The sequence below is a fragment of the Erythranthe guttata genome, chromosome 14, assembly GCF_056151865.1.
Source record: "Erythranthe guttata isolate IM_541 chromosome 14, IM_541, whole genome shotgun sequence".
NCBI classification, from domain to species: domain Eukaryota; kingdom Viridiplantae; phylum Streptophyta; class Magnoliopsida; order Lamiales; family Phrymaceae; genus Erythranthe; species Erythranthe guttata.
This window is the reverse complement of record NC_142546.1, coordinates 21,683,418-21,700,532: the sequence shown is the minus strand read 5'-3', so window position 1 is coordinate 21,700,532 and position 17,115 is coordinate 21,683,418. Positions and strand designations below refer to the sequence as shown.

At 37.3% G+C, this 17,115-nt stretch overlaps 2 protein-coding genes across 3 annotated transcripts; both read left to right on the top strand.

Moving 5' to 3' along the window:
* The first annotated feature begins 240 nt into the window (after nucleotides 1-240).
* LOC105959027 (GTPase LSG1-1) lies at nucleotides 241-5,265 on the top strand. Its single transcript, XM_012983047.2, has 7 exons — nucleotides 241-800; nucleotides 1,252-1,353; nucleotides 1,429-1,515; nucleotides 1,853-1,946; nucleotides 3,152-3,208; nucleotides 3,534-3,613; nucleotides 3,701-5,265. The coding sequence occupies exons 1-7, from the start codon at nucleotides 577-579 to the stop codon at nucleotides 4,881-4,883; spliced, it is 1,827 nt and encodes a 608-aa protein (XP_012838501.2). The 5' UTR covers nucleotides 241-576; the 3' UTR covers nucleotides 4,884-5,265.
* A 1,179-nt stretch (nucleotides 5,266-6,444) lies between these two features.
* LOC105959024 (serine/threonine-protein phosphatase BSL3) lies at nucleotides 6,445-17,082 on the top strand. Of its 2 annotated transcripts, none has more exons than XM_012983043.2 (21): nucleotides 6,445-7,493; nucleotides 8,208-8,268; nucleotides 8,389-8,467; nucleotides 8,553-8,632; nucleotides 8,770-8,864; nucleotides 8,943-9,042; nucleotides 10,522-10,591; nucleotides 11,123-11,224; nucleotides 11,354-11,435; nucleotides 11,561-11,740; nucleotides 12,081-12,354; nucleotides 12,451-12,682; nucleotides 12,769-12,939; nucleotides 13,361-13,599; nucleotides 13,964-14,048; nucleotides 14,137-14,235; nucleotides 14,316-14,515; nucleotides 14,597-14,672; nucleotides 15,590-15,725; nucleotides 15,821-15,960; nucleotides 16,385-17,082. In XM_012983043.2, exons 1-21 carry the CDS (start codon nucleotides 7,061-7,063, stop codon nucleotides 16,466-16,468), a joined length of 3,018 nt encoding a protein of 1,005 aa, XP_012838497.1. In that variant the 5' UTR covers nucleotides 6,445-7,060; the 3' UTR covers nucleotides 16,469-17,082. The 2 variants fall into 2 exon arrangements, with proteins under 2 accessions (XP_012838497.1, XP_088669129.1); XM_088813003.1 differs by having other exon boundaries at nucleotides 6,589-7,493; nucleotides 12,454-12,682.
* The last annotated feature ends 33 nt before the right edge of the window (nucleotides 17,083-17,115 follow it).

The window sequence follows — 17,115 nt, the reverse complement described above, 5'->3', positions numbered from 1 at the left end:
CCAAAGAATTCCTACAAAATAGGGAGGGTTCTAGAATATTTTCTAGAATCGTTCAAGAATCTCTACTCCTCTGTACATTTGGGCCAACTTGGGCCTAACCCTATTTGAGTTTTTGGACTTCGTTAAGCTCCCAACTCAAGAAAAACTGGCAAAGGATTGGGCCTAAACTGGCGGGCCGTGACAAGCTGCTTCAGAGAATGCGTGTAATGGATGTATACTCTAAATTCAACACAAATATTCAAACGCGACTACAAATTAAAAAGTGGTGAAGAAGTCGCTTTTCTCCTCTCGCGTTTTCATTTATAAGCACGATTTCTTTCAACAAGCTTTTGCGAACTTTGTATAAGCCTTTCTCCTCGCCACCACCACCACCACCCACCGGAAGCCGCACCACAAAGACGTCGGCACCCAAACCATATCTATATATTTATATTGTTTCCAGCTTCTGTTTCCGGTTTCTGTTGTATAATTTCGTTAGCCGTCGTTAATTTTTTTTCTCTGGTTAGGGTAAAAAGAAGTTTAAAAAGCTTGAAAATAGGGTGAGAAAAAAAGGGCTAAATTCAGAGGTGGTTAACCATGCCGAAGGGAGAGAAAACTCAACTTGGGCGTGCTCTGGTGAGGCAGCACAATCAGATGGTGCAGCAGTCGAAAGAGAAAGGGAGGTATTACAGGAGCCAGCATAAGAAAGTTCTGGAATCGGTGACTGAAATTAGCGATATAGAAGCCGTTATCGAGCAGGCTGATGAGGCCCACCGCCTATACTCCGCCGTCAATCCTCCCGGAAAACTCACTATCAATTTGTAAACCTACTTGCTCCTCTTTAGTTTTTTCGTACAGTTCCGTTTCAGTGTTGTTTATTTTTATCAAGGACCCGATATGGATTGATATACCTGGCGAAATATCGATTTTATTTCAATCTCTCCTTTTTTCTGGTTGTGGGTGTGAGGAAAATGAGTGTCGATACCGGAGTTACATCAGTTGAAGCCTCATTTCTAGTGCATGTTTTATTTAGGAAAACCCTAAATTTGTTTTAATTGTTTGGTTATCTTCTTTGAGACTTGTTTCACGCGGCATCTATGCTGGTCTGGTGTGCAATTTTTTTACCTTTAGCTTGATTCTATAATAATGTGGTTGCCCCTTTACTGGTCAGTGTTATGTCTGTAAAACCTGTTTGCTTCTTTTTTTCCCTTGTCTTTTTTCGTAATTGTAGTCTTTTATTGGCTCTAAGAGTTGCTTTTATTTATGTATCAGGGATCCTGCTTCGAGAAACAATGAGATGACACTTGCAGAAAGAAGCAAGGAACAGAAGAAAGAGGAGGCTTTGCATGCCAGTAGTCTTCGAATTCCTCGCAGGCAATACAAGTTTCTGTTATATCTTTGTTTGATTGTTCTTAAGCAGAAATGGTAATGCAATACTTTCTTCTCCAGGCCGCCGTGGAATGCTAAAATGTCTGTAGAAGAACTTGACGATAATGAAAGAAGAGCTTTTCTAGAGTGGCGCCGCAAACTTGCAATGTTAGTCTTTCTTAATTACGAGGCAATTTCACGACCAGAATTTATGATATGAATTTATTCTCTGTGCTGCCAATAATACATTAGTAACTAATTGTGCTTATGTTCTCTTTCTATCCTTTATATGTATTTGAGCATCTTCCGATTATGGTTTGGATCTGCTATGATTCCTAAAATGGGATTTTCATGCTGGTTATCTTTTGTCTCTTATTGCGTGTTTGTTGAAATTATTATAAGTTGTTTGTGGATAAGTGGATCCATAATTTCTCAGAGTCTGTGAAATTAATTGCGTTTTGCTTTGGTTTCTCGCTAAATTTATTTTCTGCTCGGACCACTGCAGGTTGGAAGAGAATGAGAATCTCGTTCTTACTCCATTTGAGAAAAATCTTGATATCTGGAGACAGCTTTGGAGGGTGCTTGAACGTAGTGATCTGGTAAGATCGCTGTGTTGCACGTAGTGTGAAAATTATAAAATTATTTGTACAACTGATTCTCCAACTCTTCATCATATCTGATTCATCACTTAAATGCTTGGCATGCTGGGAAAGCATATCAGTTTCTTCATATTGACCAAATTTCTATCTAGAAATGTTCTTCTAAGAAGTCCAAATCACTGTTGACCACAATGTTAGACCATCTGGTGAAGTCTTTGAACTCTGGATTCATGCTTTTGAACCTATACATAATTTCTTTTTATCCAGTTTGATTCATTACATGCTTGGCATGCTGAGATAGCTTATTAAGTTTCTTCATTTTGACCAAAGTATCCCCTAGAAATGCTCCTCAAATAAGTTAAACTCCAGTGTTGACACCACATTTAGGCCATCTGGTTAACCCTTTGAACTCCGGATTTACGCTTTTGAACCTATACAGAAATTTTTATCTAGTGTTGGCATGCTGAGAAAGCATTTTCATTTCTTCATTTTGTCCAAAATTTCCCTCTAAAATGCCCCTCCAGTGTTAACACAAGATTAGGCCATTTAGCATGTTCTTTTTGAACTATGTATTCATGCTTTTCAACGTATACTAACATATAGGTTAGAGTACCACGACTCATTGGAATGCATCCAGTATAGGAAATGACTTGACAAAAAGCTTATGTTAGGTTTGACGGGCTGATGTCCCTAGGTAATAAATAGGCAATTAAGATTAAAAAGAAATTTTTTGGCAGCGATTGCTGCAGTGTCTATGGAATATACAGAAACACAAGCGTGAAGTATTTTGTTTATTTGTACTAATTACATAATATTTCAAAGATGGTTCTGATTTTCTCTGGAATGGAAGGTGAGACCTGTCTTGAAGATCAAAATATTGTTGCAGGCATGCAGACGTTTTAAGTAATTGTAACTTGGATACCATGAAAATGGGACCTTCATCTACTCGTTTTTCTGTTTCCACCCAACAATGCCTGTGAGCAAAAAATAAATATGTTAATTAGGTTATAGGTTTTTCATCTTATAGTTCCAACCAACCTGTTGATTTTCTTGAGAAGTTGGTATTGTTTTGTGTTTAAAGATGGTGGAATTGGGTCTTAAAAAAAAGCATATTATTTTGTGATTATCTCGGTCAAGTTTTAAATTTATACTATGCCAGTATATCTTATTTGATGCTGATCTCTCTCCTTATTTGGTTGTTGAAGCTTGTGATGGTTGTTGATGCAAGGAATCCACTCTTTTACCGATGCCCTGATCTTGAGGTAATGTGTGATAGTTAGGTTTTAAACTACAGTTAATTTTTTTTACGTATTTAATATTTTTAGTGGATATGACTTCTATGGTTCTATATAAAGAAATGCAAAGTTTTGAGCTACTGATCAATGCATAAGCCCATGGCAGTGCATCATACTATGTTACTGTTTTCAGAAAGCTGATAAAAATATATTTATTAATCAATTGTAAATTTTTTGTAAAATGGTCTTTTAAAATTTTGCACTAGTAATATCAATATGATGCAATAAACTTGTTAGTTTGCCACTATTTTGTCAAAAATATCCTGACAAACATTAATTTATCAAATTATAGGCATATGCACGAGAAATCGATGAACACAAAAGGACATTGCTTCTTGTTAACAAGGCAGATCTCCTGCCATTTTCCGTCAGGTTAGTATTGTAATAGTGCTTCTGCTCTTCCGTGAATTTTCCTCTGATTTCAAATCATAGAAGATTTTATGTGTGAATTTCTCGCAGAGAAAAATGGGCTAAATACTTCAATCAACACGGGATTCTATTCGTTTTCTGGTCAGCAAAGTCTGCTACCGCTGATTTAGAGGGTAAAAAGCTCGTTCTTCCCTTTGGAATGCAAAGCTCTCAACAAGACTCTAGCGACGGTGATACTAAACTATATGGCAGGGACGAGCTACTTGCTCGCCTGCAGTCCGAAGCCGAAGAGATAGTTTCAATGAGAAGTAAATCAAAATCCAATAACGCAAGCTCGTCTGACGAACATTCTGAAGATGGAACTGTTTCCAGACATTCGCCAGCTGGCAGTGTTGTCGTCGGATTCGTTGGGTACCCAAACGTGGGAAAGAGTTCCACAATCAATGCTTTGGTGGGTGGGAAGAAAACTGGCGTAACTTCAACTCCTGGCAAGACAAAACATTTCCAGACACTGATAATATCGGAGAAGCTAACTCTCTGCGATTGTCCTGGATTAGTGTTCCCATCTTTCACCAGTTCGAGGTACGAGATGATTGCGTCTGGGGTTCTGCCTATTGACCGCATGACAGAGAATCGGGAGGCTGTCCAGGTGGTTGCGAACCGAGTGCCTAGAGCTGCAATCGAGGGTGTCTACAGAATCTCGTTGCCTAAACCTAGGTCTTACGAAAAACAATCCCGTGCACCTCTGGCTGTAGAGTTTTTGAGGTCGTACTGTGCTTCTCGAGGATACGTTGCTTCGAGCGGACTACCAGATGAAACGAAGGCCGCCCGTCAAATCTTGAAGGACTACATTGATGGGAAGCTTCCACACTTCCAAATGCCACCTGGCATTTCGAATGACGAGGACGAAGAGAAGCATGGATCATACTCCTCTAATAATGATGATGATTTTGATGATGATGATGGTGATTATGATGATGAGGATGATGATGATGATGATGAAGAAGATGAAGAAGATGAAGAGAAAGAAGATGGACCAGGTCTGGAGAATGTGCTGAATGATTTGAGTTCGTTCGACATTGACAATGGATTAGCTACAACCAAAGCTGCTGCTGCTGTGAGGAAGAAGGCATCCATTGCACCTCATAAGCAGCATAAGAAGCCTCAGAGAAAGAAAGACCGTACGTGGAGGGTGAAAAATAATGGAGGTGATGGAATGCCGATAGTCAGGGTCTTCCAAAAGCCGGTTAATGCTGCCCCGTTGAAAGATTAATCGAAGATGGGCACTTCTCTGAAGGTACACTCACCTTTTTTTCGTAGCTTACTATTTGCTGTAGCAATGTGGTTTCGCTATTATATGTTCTTATTTTATCTGTTATTTATTTATTTATAAAGTTTCTCGATATACGCATAGATCACGTTATTGTGCATCTTAATTGTGGAATTCATGACGGAACAGTTGGATGGTAGTGTTTTTTTCGCTTACTCCCTTGTTTGGTACGAGTTTGTGTAATGGATAAGTTGTAATCCCTGAAGTTGTAGTTTTTCGATTTTGAGGGCGGTTACTAAAAAATTATAATCCATGCGACATTTTCAGATATGGTTTTGTATGATATTTGATCGGGGTGTTCATCTTTGACGGGTTTTTTTCGAAATTGTTTGGTTTTTGCTTTTATAAAAATAATAATATCGCATTATTGGAACTTGCTTTTCTATCTTCTTCTGTTTGTTCACTGTGATTCATTGAGTGAGAGAAGGCTTACGAAACGTTGAAGCGTCGATTGTACATTGCAATTTATGTGTTGGCCGAGAAACGAGCATATTATAACGGTGGCTATAATCCAAAAATCGAACATAAATCAAAAAGTTATCCGCCAAAATAAATATCGATGGATATCCGCTGAAAATATGACCAAAATTTCACTTAAAAGTGATGATAATAATTTATAAAAGTTGGAATACTTTAAGAGTGATGATGATTTATAATTAATTTTTTTTTAAGTTATAATTTTGCTCCCTAGAGTTTATATCCCCGACTAAAAATTTAAAGCATCAACCCAAGCCAACGAAAGTGGACCAAGTCAAGTCATATTTTAGTCTCTTATTAAAAAAAAAAAAAAAAGAAAAAGAAAAAAAAAAAGGTCATATTTTAGTGCTATTAATAATTAATTGAATAATAATAATAATAGAATATCTAGATTGTAGACATAGCCAGCTCCAACCCCATATGTAATGGTCAGGCTGGGTCAAGACTCAAGATCCGTTCTCTCACGCTCCTCTATCGGCGCGTATACCACCCCCGCTATATACACACACACACACAAACACAGTTCTAGGAAATGAAACTAACAAATGTGACTTTTTATTTCTTATATCATTTATTTATTTATAGGTTGCTTTCCTACTAAAAGAAGAAAAAAGATGAATAAAAGATTTTCCCTTACTATATAGTATTGTAGTAATATTCTAATAAAGAGAAAGTATATATTTTAAGGTAAGTTATTCATTGTTTGTACAAACAATGAATCTTTGCACAAGATAACAAATAAATGTTTGATAAAAAATAATTTATGAAAGCATCTCAAACTCGAGTTTATTTTGCTATACTGTGAGTGGAATATACTGAGTTGATCGTTACCATTGGTACACAATTCATCTGAGTGTAATACAAATTTAACCACCCAGATTAATCTAATTAGGTAACAAAAGTTAATCCAAATCAACTTTTATAAAGTTATTAAATAAGCATTATAAAATCTTAATAATTTTCATTATAAAAAAATAAAATCTTTAAGATTTATGCATAAATCAACATATTTTTCAAGTACTCAAATGTACAACAAAAAAGAGAGATGTATAAAGGTACAACCTTTTAGGTGTTGTACATTGTTCTGTAATAGTTGTACCCAATTTGGAATATTGACCGAATTCGTTATTCCGCCGTCGTAGTGTGACATGTTCCGGGCCTTCACAGCCGTACACAGTTTTATTTACACACACAAACACGCACTACACGCAATCATTAAAACCGAATTAAAATTGAGAAAAAAAACAATGAAAATGGTGAAAGCGAAAAATCTCTCCTTTTCTCGATTCTTTTTCAGAGAGATTACAGGTAATCGATATTGATATTTATATATATATAAAGTATTTTTAGAGAGAGAAAGAAGAGAGAGAGAGAGAGAGTAACAATTGGGTTTTTAGAGAAAAAAGTGCGTGTTTGGATTGGTCGTCTGGTTTTGATTCCTCGTGTCACCGCTTCAAAAAGATAGAGAGAGAGAGAGAGAGAGAAGGGAAACGAAAAGGAACTTCTTCTGTATTGGGGGAAATTGTATTTTGAAAGATCGGAGCTAGGGCTTTTTTTTGGGCAGAATGAAGATTGAAAATGCGATTCGTTGAAAATTCAAGCTCCGATCTTATTGCAAAGCTTCTCAAATTTTAGGGCTAGAAATGGACGTCGATTCGGCTATGGCGGCAGAGCCTGATCACGATCCGTCGGAGCAGCCGACCACTGCTAATGGTGCCGACCACCCAACCGAATCCGAATCCTTGTTGCCTCAGCAGCATCAGCAGCAGGAGCAGCAGAGTAACAATAATATTATCGACAATAGTAGTAATAGTGGCGGTGTTGGTGGTCCAGGGGCGGCGGTGGCGGGTCCACGGTGTGCGCCGATGTACACTGTGGTGAACGCTCTGATGGATAAGAAGGAGGATGGTCCTGGTCCGCGGTGTGGCCACACCCTGACGGCTGTGCCTGCTGTTGGGGAGGAGGGAAGTCCTGGGTATATTGGCCCTAGATTAATTCTTTTCGGAGGAGCGACTGCACTTGAAGGGAATTCTGGTGCATCGGGAACTCCTTCATCGGCCGGAAGTGCAGGAATTCGTATGTTCTACTAACTTCTGATATGTTCGATTTGGTATTTTTGTGTTTTTGGTATTGAGAGTGCGCCTGATTATTTTTCAGTTCAGTATATGACCAAATATGATATTTTCCCCCAATTGTTAAAGATGTCGATGCCTTGAGTTGATTTGAGTACCATATGTGCTACTTTATGGTTGGAAAAATGAATGGTCCAGGTTTTGATATTTGTAGCATTTGGCTTGTTTTACTTTTGCTTTTCTTTCTGAAGATTACTGGTGAAAGAATTATTCAGGGGAGTAGGAAATCAGAGTTGATTTGTTTATTCAGGCTGTTTATATTATGAAAAGCTAGAGATGGACACTGTATCGTATTTACTGGATTATCTCAGATATTAGATGTGGCATTTATGTTAAATGAGTGCATGCTAATCTGTTTGAGGTTTGTAGGTTTTGTGGGTTGAGTGACACTTAACTGGTCTATATCCATGTTTCTATGTTGGATTTTGAGTTTGCGGGATTAAGATATAATTTTATTGAAGAATTGTCTTTCAATCAATTTAACTTCCCTTTTAACGTTTCTTGAAAAGAAAAGAAAAAAGAAGAAGTAGCAAAGCTGTTCAGTACTTCATATTGCTGCCAAGGCCTTTTGAAATGACAAAAACCTTGAAATTAATTTCTCATGTGCATTCTTCGATTCAGAGAAGTTTTTGACATTTAAGCATGTATCCCATTGCAGGTTTGGCAGGGGCTACAGCCGATGTGCACTGCTATGATGTTTTGACAAATAAATGGTCTCGGTAAGCTTACATTGGTTATTTATCATGCCAATTATATACTCTCTATTTGTGCATTTTTTTAGTTGCGTGATTGCTGTTCTGTTGGTTTGAACTTTTCACAATATGGTTTCAATTTTATAGAATTACTCCAATTGGAGAACCACCAACACCTAGGGCAGCTCACGTGGCGACTACCGTAGGTACCATGGTCGTTATTCAGGTTTGTTGACATGGATTTGGAAAGTTGCCTCATTTGTTTTTCTTGCGTGAGGATGTATGATGAATAACATTCTTGTCCATTACAGGGTGGGATTGGTCCAGCCGGTTTGTCTGCAGAAGATCTTCATGTTCTGGATCTTACTCAACAGCGGCCAAGATGGCACAGGTTGGTTTCAGCTACAGAATTGCACACACACACATACATATATATATTTATCTACATGAGAAAGTATTGCTCTTGATTATCAAATTTATTTACATCCCACTTCCATATTCAATGGACTGAAATTTCCTTCTACTTAGGGTTGTGGTACAAGGTCCTGGGCCAGGGCCACGCTATGGCCATGTCATGGCTTTAGTTGGACAAAGATATCTCATGGCAATTGGCGGAAATGATGGTTTGCTTTCTGTTAATTTGTTTCCCCATCTTGTAGTTTGTAATTTCCATCAGAAATAATTTGGTGCATGCTTATTAGGAAAACGACCTTTAGCTGATGTATGGGCACTGGACACTGCTGCAAAGCCATATGAATGGCGGAAACTGGAACCAGAGGGTGAAGGTCCACCCCCTTGCATGTGAGTCAGCAACTTCCTGGGCCCCTTATCTTTATTCATTTTTTCTCTCATTATGTTATTACATTCTGGCTTTAAAATTTATGCTTTCACTAAATTAGCCTGCTTTCTACTTGTTAACATTTGAATGAAGTCATTATGTTTAATCAATGGTTACTCTTTATTTTCCATACAAGGAAACAGATATTTTTTGGCATACATTTCTTTGTAATTGGTAATTGAGTTTATGCTTTCTATTTTTGTCAAGTTTAAGGAAATTAAATATACATACAGCTATTCATGATTTTTTTAGCTCAGTTCTTGCCCAGCAACTTTATTTTGTCTTATGTGCACAAATTGTTTATTTTAATTAATTTGTGTGTCAGTTTGTTCGATCAGATATGTAATCAATCGCTTCAGAATAGGCGCTACTTATTTTTCTCTTGTTGTAGATCATATTTCACCATTATATTAACTGTAGAAGTTGAATAATATTGCCATAAAGGTTCCAGGAGTACATTTGGCCTTCATAGGTTAAATGTATTTCAATTTTAATGTAACACTTCCACTCTTAGTTGCAGCATTATGGTCCTTTCCGTTTGACTAAAGTATTCTTGTTCCAAGTTGAAGTGTCCGTATTCTTGCATTAATTGTCTCGAACACCTTGTCATTGTGATGAATAATGTCGCATTTTTTTTTTTCCTTTATTGCCTTTGTTCAACCCTTATTCAAATAAAAGTAATTGGCCTAGTAGTTTTTCTTTATCTTGAGGCAGCATTTACTTTTGTCAAGCTATTGCTTATAGATCCGTTAAATTAGTTTCTTTGTGGTTTCATCTGTAACAGTTCTTACACCATAATGAAATTGTATGCACTGAATCTTCATAGGGTCTGTAACCAGCTAGATCTGCGGATTTAGCTGGTACACTTTGCTCTTATGTAATATGTATGGGATTTTTTTGCCTAGTTAGTATGAAATAAGATGTACGGAATAACCAGGATATTCAAGAAAACTTCATTTTCTATTACAGATCGCATAACTAAGTTTTTGGTTACATTGGATTTACATAAGAATTTAATTAAGTGTGAGAACAATTCATGTCTGTTTTGTGATCTTTCAAGCATGACGGTTTGAAATTGAGTTAGAGGAATTCATTGGATGTAGCAAATTATTCTTGGAGTCATTGCTTGTGTCTTTTCTGGCTTGAATGGATTATGGACCAAGAACCTCTATGCATTCAGATTGGATAATTTTTCATTGGGTTCATGAAATATTAGGTCATGCGAACCTAATTTCGTGTCTTCGAGGATTATATCAGCTCACTAAACTAGAAAATTGTACTCTTTTAGTAGTTTGAAATTCATTACTTTTATTTTCTAATGGTCGATATGCAAGCTTTATACTGATAAGTTGCATCCTGTTTTATGGGACATTTGCGGAATTCAATCATGCCCAAAACTAAAACTTATATTGACATTTTATCTTGCATCTCCACTTGCTCAGGTATGCGACTGCAAGTGCACGTTCTGATGGTCTTCTTCTGCTTTGTGGTGGGAGGGATGCAAATAGTGTGGTTAGTATGGTTTCCAAAATCTTGTGTCATATGGGAATGATGTATCGGATTCATTTTTTTATTTTTTTTTAATGGGATTCTTTGCTTTTTTCTCTCAAAATATTGTGTTTATATCAGATTCTTGTTTCTTTGATGAATCAGTGCAATGGCTTGTTTTTTTAAACTGCACCAAACTGTCATGTCGGTTAACACATGGGAGTAATATTACAATGTATTTGCATTGCAAATTGTTTTCATATGTATCGAACATTAAGTGGAATTACTGAGTTGAAGGTGACTATATTAAATGTTTACATGTTTTTAAACTTAACATGGATAGGTCCAAGGGTCTATTATATGGTAATTTCAAGTTTTGTGCTCTTCCAAGTTCCATGCATAAATATCTGGAAATGTTTTCTGTCAACTCTTGATATGTTTGAAAAGTTTTCAAGAGTTGTTTAGAATGTAATAATTGTTTTTACATTTTTAGTATTGATCCATTTACGCTTTCTACTATCCTTTGACTTCTGTTTAAATGACCGATTAATGCAGCCACTGGCTAGTGCATACGGGCTCGCCAAGCACAGAGATGGTCGATGGGAATGGGCCATTGCTCCTGGTGTCTCACCATCTTCAAGATATCAGCATGCAGCTGTTAGTTCTTATTGAAATTTTCTGTTTCCAAGCTTTATCGATCTTATGTTCTAATGTATTTAGTCACATTTAATAAAGTTCATTTTCGTTTTTCTCTTAGTTGAAAATTTATGATTTATTTCTCCACAGGTTTTTGTTAATGCACGTCTTCATGTATCCGGAGGAGCTCTTGGCGGCGGGCGTATGGTAGAGGACTCCTCAAGTGTGGCTGGTACTTTTTATTCATCCAGTTGGCTATCAAGACTTTCTTGCATCTAACCAGAAAGTTTAGTTCTTTTAACAGAATACTGCATGTACTTGATGTTTTAAATAAACATTTCATGTTGTTTTCTGCAGTATTGGATACTGCAGCTGGAGTTTGGTGTGACACAAAGTCTGTTGTTACGAGCCCGAGGACTGGGAGGTACAGTGCTGATGCTGCTGGAGGCGATGCAGCAGTTGAATTGACAAGACGCTGTAGGCATGCTGCATCCGCTGTCGGGGACTTGATTTTCATCTATGGTGGTTTACGTGGTGGTGAGACATGATACTGCTTCATAAATAATATATATATAATACTGGATCTACATGAAAGCAGTAGCGTTTCATAATTTGGTACCTTTTACGACTTGTGTTGTTTTTATCGCCAAAGCTTGTTTTCGTAGCATTTCCATACCTAGATCTGAACCTTATATTCAATTGTGACATGGAAAGTGGAAACTGTACGTTTCACGATTTTGTTGAGGTTTTCTGTTACATAAAGCTGAGCGGTTTTGTATTGTATGTTTCTTATTAGCCGTTTTTTGAAGACGTTATGTGAATACTTTACGGGGTGTGGCTCACTAACAGTAGGAATATTGTCATTTTGTTGCATTAGGCGTACTGCTGGATGACTTGCTTGTTGCTGAAGATTTAGCTGCTGCTGAGACAACTAGTGCAGCTTCCCATGCAGCTGCTGCCGCAGCTGCTTCTGATGTACATCAAGGGAGGTTACAAGGTAGATACGGGTTTACTGATGACAGAAATGGGGCAACTGTGCCTGATGCTGCTGCTGATGGTGCTGTTGTGGTAGGAAATGCTGTTGCTCCCCCTGTAAATGGTGATATTTATACAGATATAAACACAGAAAACGCAACTTTCCAAGGTTCCCGGTAAATTGGTTTGCCTTTTCTCATCGTTTATAATCATGTAGTTTCGCTGTCTTTCTTGTTTCAAGTTTCTGAGCCTATTATAATATTCCTGTACAGAAGCTTGAGCGAAGGTGTTGAATATCTAGTTAAGGCATCAGCAGCAGAAGCTGAGGCTATTACTGCCGCATTGGCAGCTGCTAAAGCTCGACAAGTCAATGGAGAAGTTGAGCTGCCCGATAGAGATCGTGGCGCGGAGGCTACCCCTAGTGGAAAACAAATATCTACCTTGATCAAACCTGATTCTTCAAATAATTCCATTCCAGCTGGAGTTAGGCTTCACCACCGTGCGGTCAGTATAATCGTAATGAAATTTAAAATCTTGGTAATAGTTGAGTATTTAATCGGTTTCATCATCCTCTACGAATAATTTTGTAGGTGGTTGTAGCTGCAGAGACTGGTGGCGCTTTAGGTGGTATGGTCAGACAGCTTTCCATTGATCAGTTTGAAAATGAAGGCAGGCGTGTCAGTTACGGAACTCCAGAGAGTGCAACTGCAGCTAGGAAACTTTTAGATCGTCAAATGTCTATTAGCAGTGTACCAAAAAAGGTATTCTTTCATAAACTCTAATGTTCTATGACATTTGGTGGTCAAATGTAGAGGAATATAATTGCGTAAGGTTCAAATCTAATTGCCAATCCCCTACTATTTCTCACTTTTCCTTTATTCTGCACCTAATTCTTGATGGGATAGTTCTGGACTGTGCTTTTGATCAATTAAGTGCTTAGGACTGGATAAAGGAAAAACTCGTTCCCTAATATTTTTTGTTCAAAAAGTTGAAGAGAGAGTTACGCCATTGTCATGGTATTCTCTTAGATTTTGTTTGAGGAATAAATTCGACAATAAGGTCAAAAGTTTTTGTATTTTAATAATCAGAAATCGTGACTGTTGCCTTCTCAGTACATATATGTATTTCTGTGATTCAAAAAGGTTTGTTAAAGTTGAAGCTCTTGGCTGCTCTGTCTTCCAGGTGATTACTCATCTTTTGAAGCCTCGTGGTTGGAAGCCTCCAGTTCGCAGACAATTTTTCTTGGATTGCAATGAGATTGCAGATCTTTGTGATAGTGCTGAGAGAATATTTGCTAGTGAACCTAGTGTTCTGCAGCTAAAGGCTCCAATTAAAATATTTGGTGATTTGCACGGGCAATTTGGGGATCTTATGCGACTTTTTGATGAGTATGGATCACCGTCCACTGCTGGGGATATAGCGTACGTATCAACATCTTATCTTACTAGGTTGCTTTAATATCATGACTGATCTTATTCTACGAGAGAGATAATTTCATTATCTCGTTGCTCTAGCAGCACCATAAGTGATTTGGACAGTGACGCTCATCTTCATATTGAAACACTTTCTTGTTATGGAATTAATAGTGGCTATGTTAAAGCTTATGTTAAATCAATATATTCTACGCTTGCCATCAGAGTGGTGATTACTGACGTGTCAATTTTTGTACTAATCCAGTAGTGGTTTGCACATAGTTAAAATGATTGCTCATAGACTACGTTTGAATTGTAATCTTGACATCGATGCATGGTTGTATCTCACGCTGATTGTATAAATGTCTATCAGGTATATTGATTATCTATTTTTGGGAGATTATGTTGATCGAGGCCAACATAGCTTGGAAACCATAACTCTTCTCCTAGCATTGAAGGTATATCATCTCTCTACTGCTTCATTCTTCTCTCATTCTTGTTATCTAATATAAACTAAAATGTGTTTGCAAATTCACTAATTTGTAGGTTGAGCATCCCCATCAAGTACATTTGATTCGGGGTAATCATGAAGCTGCAGATATCAATGCACTTTTTGGGTTTAGAATTGAGTGCATTGAGCGCATGGTAAATTACCAAACTTCTTATCACTTTGTACTTTGTTATTTCGGATGATCCCATAGATCTTATGATAGTTACCTTAATAGGGGGAGAGAGATGGAATATGGACATGGCATCGGATAAATAGATTGTTCAACTGGCTTCCGCTGGCTGCTTTGATCGAGAAAAAAATTATTTGTATGCACGGTGGTATTGGGAGATCAATAAACCATGTAGAACAGATCGAGAATATTCAGCGTCCAATTGCAATGGAAGCAGGATCTATTGTTCTTATGGACTTGTTGTGGTTAGTGCATGTCTTTTTCTCTTTGCTTATTCTTCTTCGTGGTTATGTAATTTAAACTCTTGATTGGATGTTTCCTTGTAGGTCAGATCCCACCGAAAATGACAGTGTAGAAGGACTGCGTCCAAATGCAAGAGGTCCTGGGTTGGTAACCTTTGGGGTGGGTATTTCTTTTCTCTGTTAAATTTTCTTTAATTTATATCATGTACTTTAATGCTTCTGCTTCTGTTTCTTGTCTGTGGATAGCCTGGTAGTGGCTTCCTCGTTGGAACTCTCTTCTCTGAATACACAGACAAGTATACACGTGTATATATATATGCGCACATATATGTGTGTATGTGTGTGTGTGTGTGCGCGAGCGCGCGTCCGTAAGATCGTCTCTTTCTCTTTGTATTCAATTGTACAACTGTCGAGATAAAGGTTGTCGAGTTCAAATATAATTTAGTAAGTTTTTGCATAGTCTGCTTAGAGAGGATGTAAATTGATTAAGTTTCATGAAGGATGACATAAGGCTATATTTTAAGCAATTGTTATCATAGAATATTTCCATTGAGGAGTTAAAACTGGTTCTAACATTTTCATCAGATATACAATCCTAGAGTTCTGAGCACAGTACACTGTAAGCCCATGCAAAGTTTTCCAAGAAAACCTAGTCTCAAATTCCCTTTGAAGGCTGTTGTTTATGGAAGCATGATCTCCGTGTGTTGCTTCATACTCCCATATACGCAAAGTTATGTTTAGGAAATTTATATTTTTTCCTGAATAAATTGATGGAAGTCATATGTTCACTGTATATTTACTCGTTCAAGACGAGTTCTAGATATTGATTTAAGGCGTCTTAAGCCAAATATAATAATCTCTATCTACTAGTCTTATCTTTTCCGCCTTTTGAAACTTGTTCGGTAACTAGTTTACAAATATGATATCTTTTCTGCTTCAATGTTTCTTATTTATATACTTATTTTCTTTTATTTAGTATAGATATCATGGCTTCATTGTTCATCCGATTTTTCTAATAAGACTATTTACCTCCCATTTAAGTGATCAATAGTTCATCAAAGTTTCTTTGTTTTGCAGCCCGATCGAGTTATGGAATTCTGTAACAATAACGATCTTCAATTGATTGTGCGAGCACACGAGTGTGTGATGGATGGATTTGAAAGATTTGCTCAGGGACATCTAATTACTCTATTTTCAGCCACAAATTACTGTGGTATGTCTAATTTATTGTACAAAATCGCTGGTACTACGTCCAGAGTTCAGTTGTTGCTGGTTGTTTCTGAGGTTCTTATTTTTATATTTCTGCAGGTACTGCAAATAACGCTGGAGCTATCTTGGTTTTGGGTAGAGATTTGGTAGTTGTACCAAAATTAATTCATCCCCTGCCGCCTGCAATCTCCTCTCCAGAAACCTCTCCTGAACGCCATATAGACGACACATGGATGCAGGTCTTAAAGTCAATTTCCAATGTTTCATGTTTAATATGATGAATTACAAAAACTATCCTTGAGGTTTGGTCTAAATTGGAAAAAAAAAATTAAAAATTAAAAAAAATAACTAACTTTTGAAATTGCAAAAAACCTTCAAAAGCCCGATTTCTGGTTGGGCATCACTCTCTATCACAGGCCGTTCCATTCTTTGTTTTAAAAAGCACCGTTCACCGACGGAAATTGGTCACCAAATTAAAAAAAAAAAAGAAAGAGGAAACTCATAAACAAACGTCCTGAGAGATCTGTATTACAAATTTAATCAGTCTTTTATTTTTATTTTTATTTTTGTTGTTAACTACTCCGAACTAATTATATTTTGATAGTTCGATCTTGTGTCAAATGTGTGTTCATGTATGTGCTGAGATTTATCCTCTGTCTTCAGGAGCTCAATGCCAATAGACCACCCACGCCGACAAGGGGCCGCCCTCAAGTTGCAAATGACCGAGGTTCTCTTGCTTGGATTTAGATTTATGCCTACCGGATTGTGTTTTTTATGCTTCTTCCAGGACCATGCTAACAGAAACTGGAATCTCCAGCCATTTGTACATAGCATGACATGATGAATGCCGTATGGAGAATTCTCTTAGAGGCTTTGAACTCTCCTGGTAGAATGAGCAAAAGCTTTCAGAAGATGACAAGAGAAAGGTTCCCAACTTTCTATACTTGAGAGAGCTATCCCCAGGGTTTTTGAAACATGTCCTCTGCACGTCGGACTCAAATAGGTTTTCTTTTTCTTTTTTGGGTCTAGCGTAGTTGTATTATTTTTTTATATCCGTGTTTTTTTAAGAGGACATGAGGTCCTTATACGTGATTTGTGAGATAGATATCGTCGTGTTCAAAATGTGTTGATCTTTCATGTATAATAGAGGGTGTTGGGTTGATTGCCTTGTGTAATTCATATTTTCAACTTGTTACGGTGTATTCCTCCTTGTGTGAAGAAGATAAGTTTCCGTTTTTGGTTAGCACAGTATAGTGTGTCATTAGGTACTTTTAGTCATTTTTTCGTTAGCATCATCATCAGTGTGTTGTTTGGTACTTTTGTTTTTCTTCACACGCAATGATAAATCCTCGACTTTTGAACTTTGTTTTTCTTTCTACTTTTCGCTTTTCCAA

Coding starts and splice junctions, on each gene's coding strand:
- LOC105959027 (XM_012983047.2), top strand. CDS start 577: ATGCCGAAGGGAGAGAAAACTCAACTTGGGCGTGCTCTGGTGAGGCAG. Junction 801..1,251: donor GGAAAACTCACTATCAATTT/GTAAACCTACTT, acceptor TTTATGTATCAG/GGATCCTGCTTCGAGAAACA. Junction 1,516..1,852: donor TGGCGCCGCAAACTTGCAAT/GTTAGTCTTTCT, acceptor GGACCACTGCAG/GTTGGAAGAGAATGAGAATC.
- LOC105959024 (XM_012983043.2), top strand. CDS start 7,061: ATGGACGTCGATTCGGCTATGGCGGCAGAGCCTGATCACGATCCGTCG. Junction 8,633..8,769: donor CAGCGGCCAAGATGGCACAG/GTTGGTTTCAGC, acceptor CCTTCTACTTAG/GGTTGTGGTACAAGGTCCTG. Junction 8,865..8,942: donor GGCAATTGGCGGAAATGATG/GTTTGCTTTCTG, acceptor CATGCTTATTAG/GAAAACGACCTTTAGCTGAT.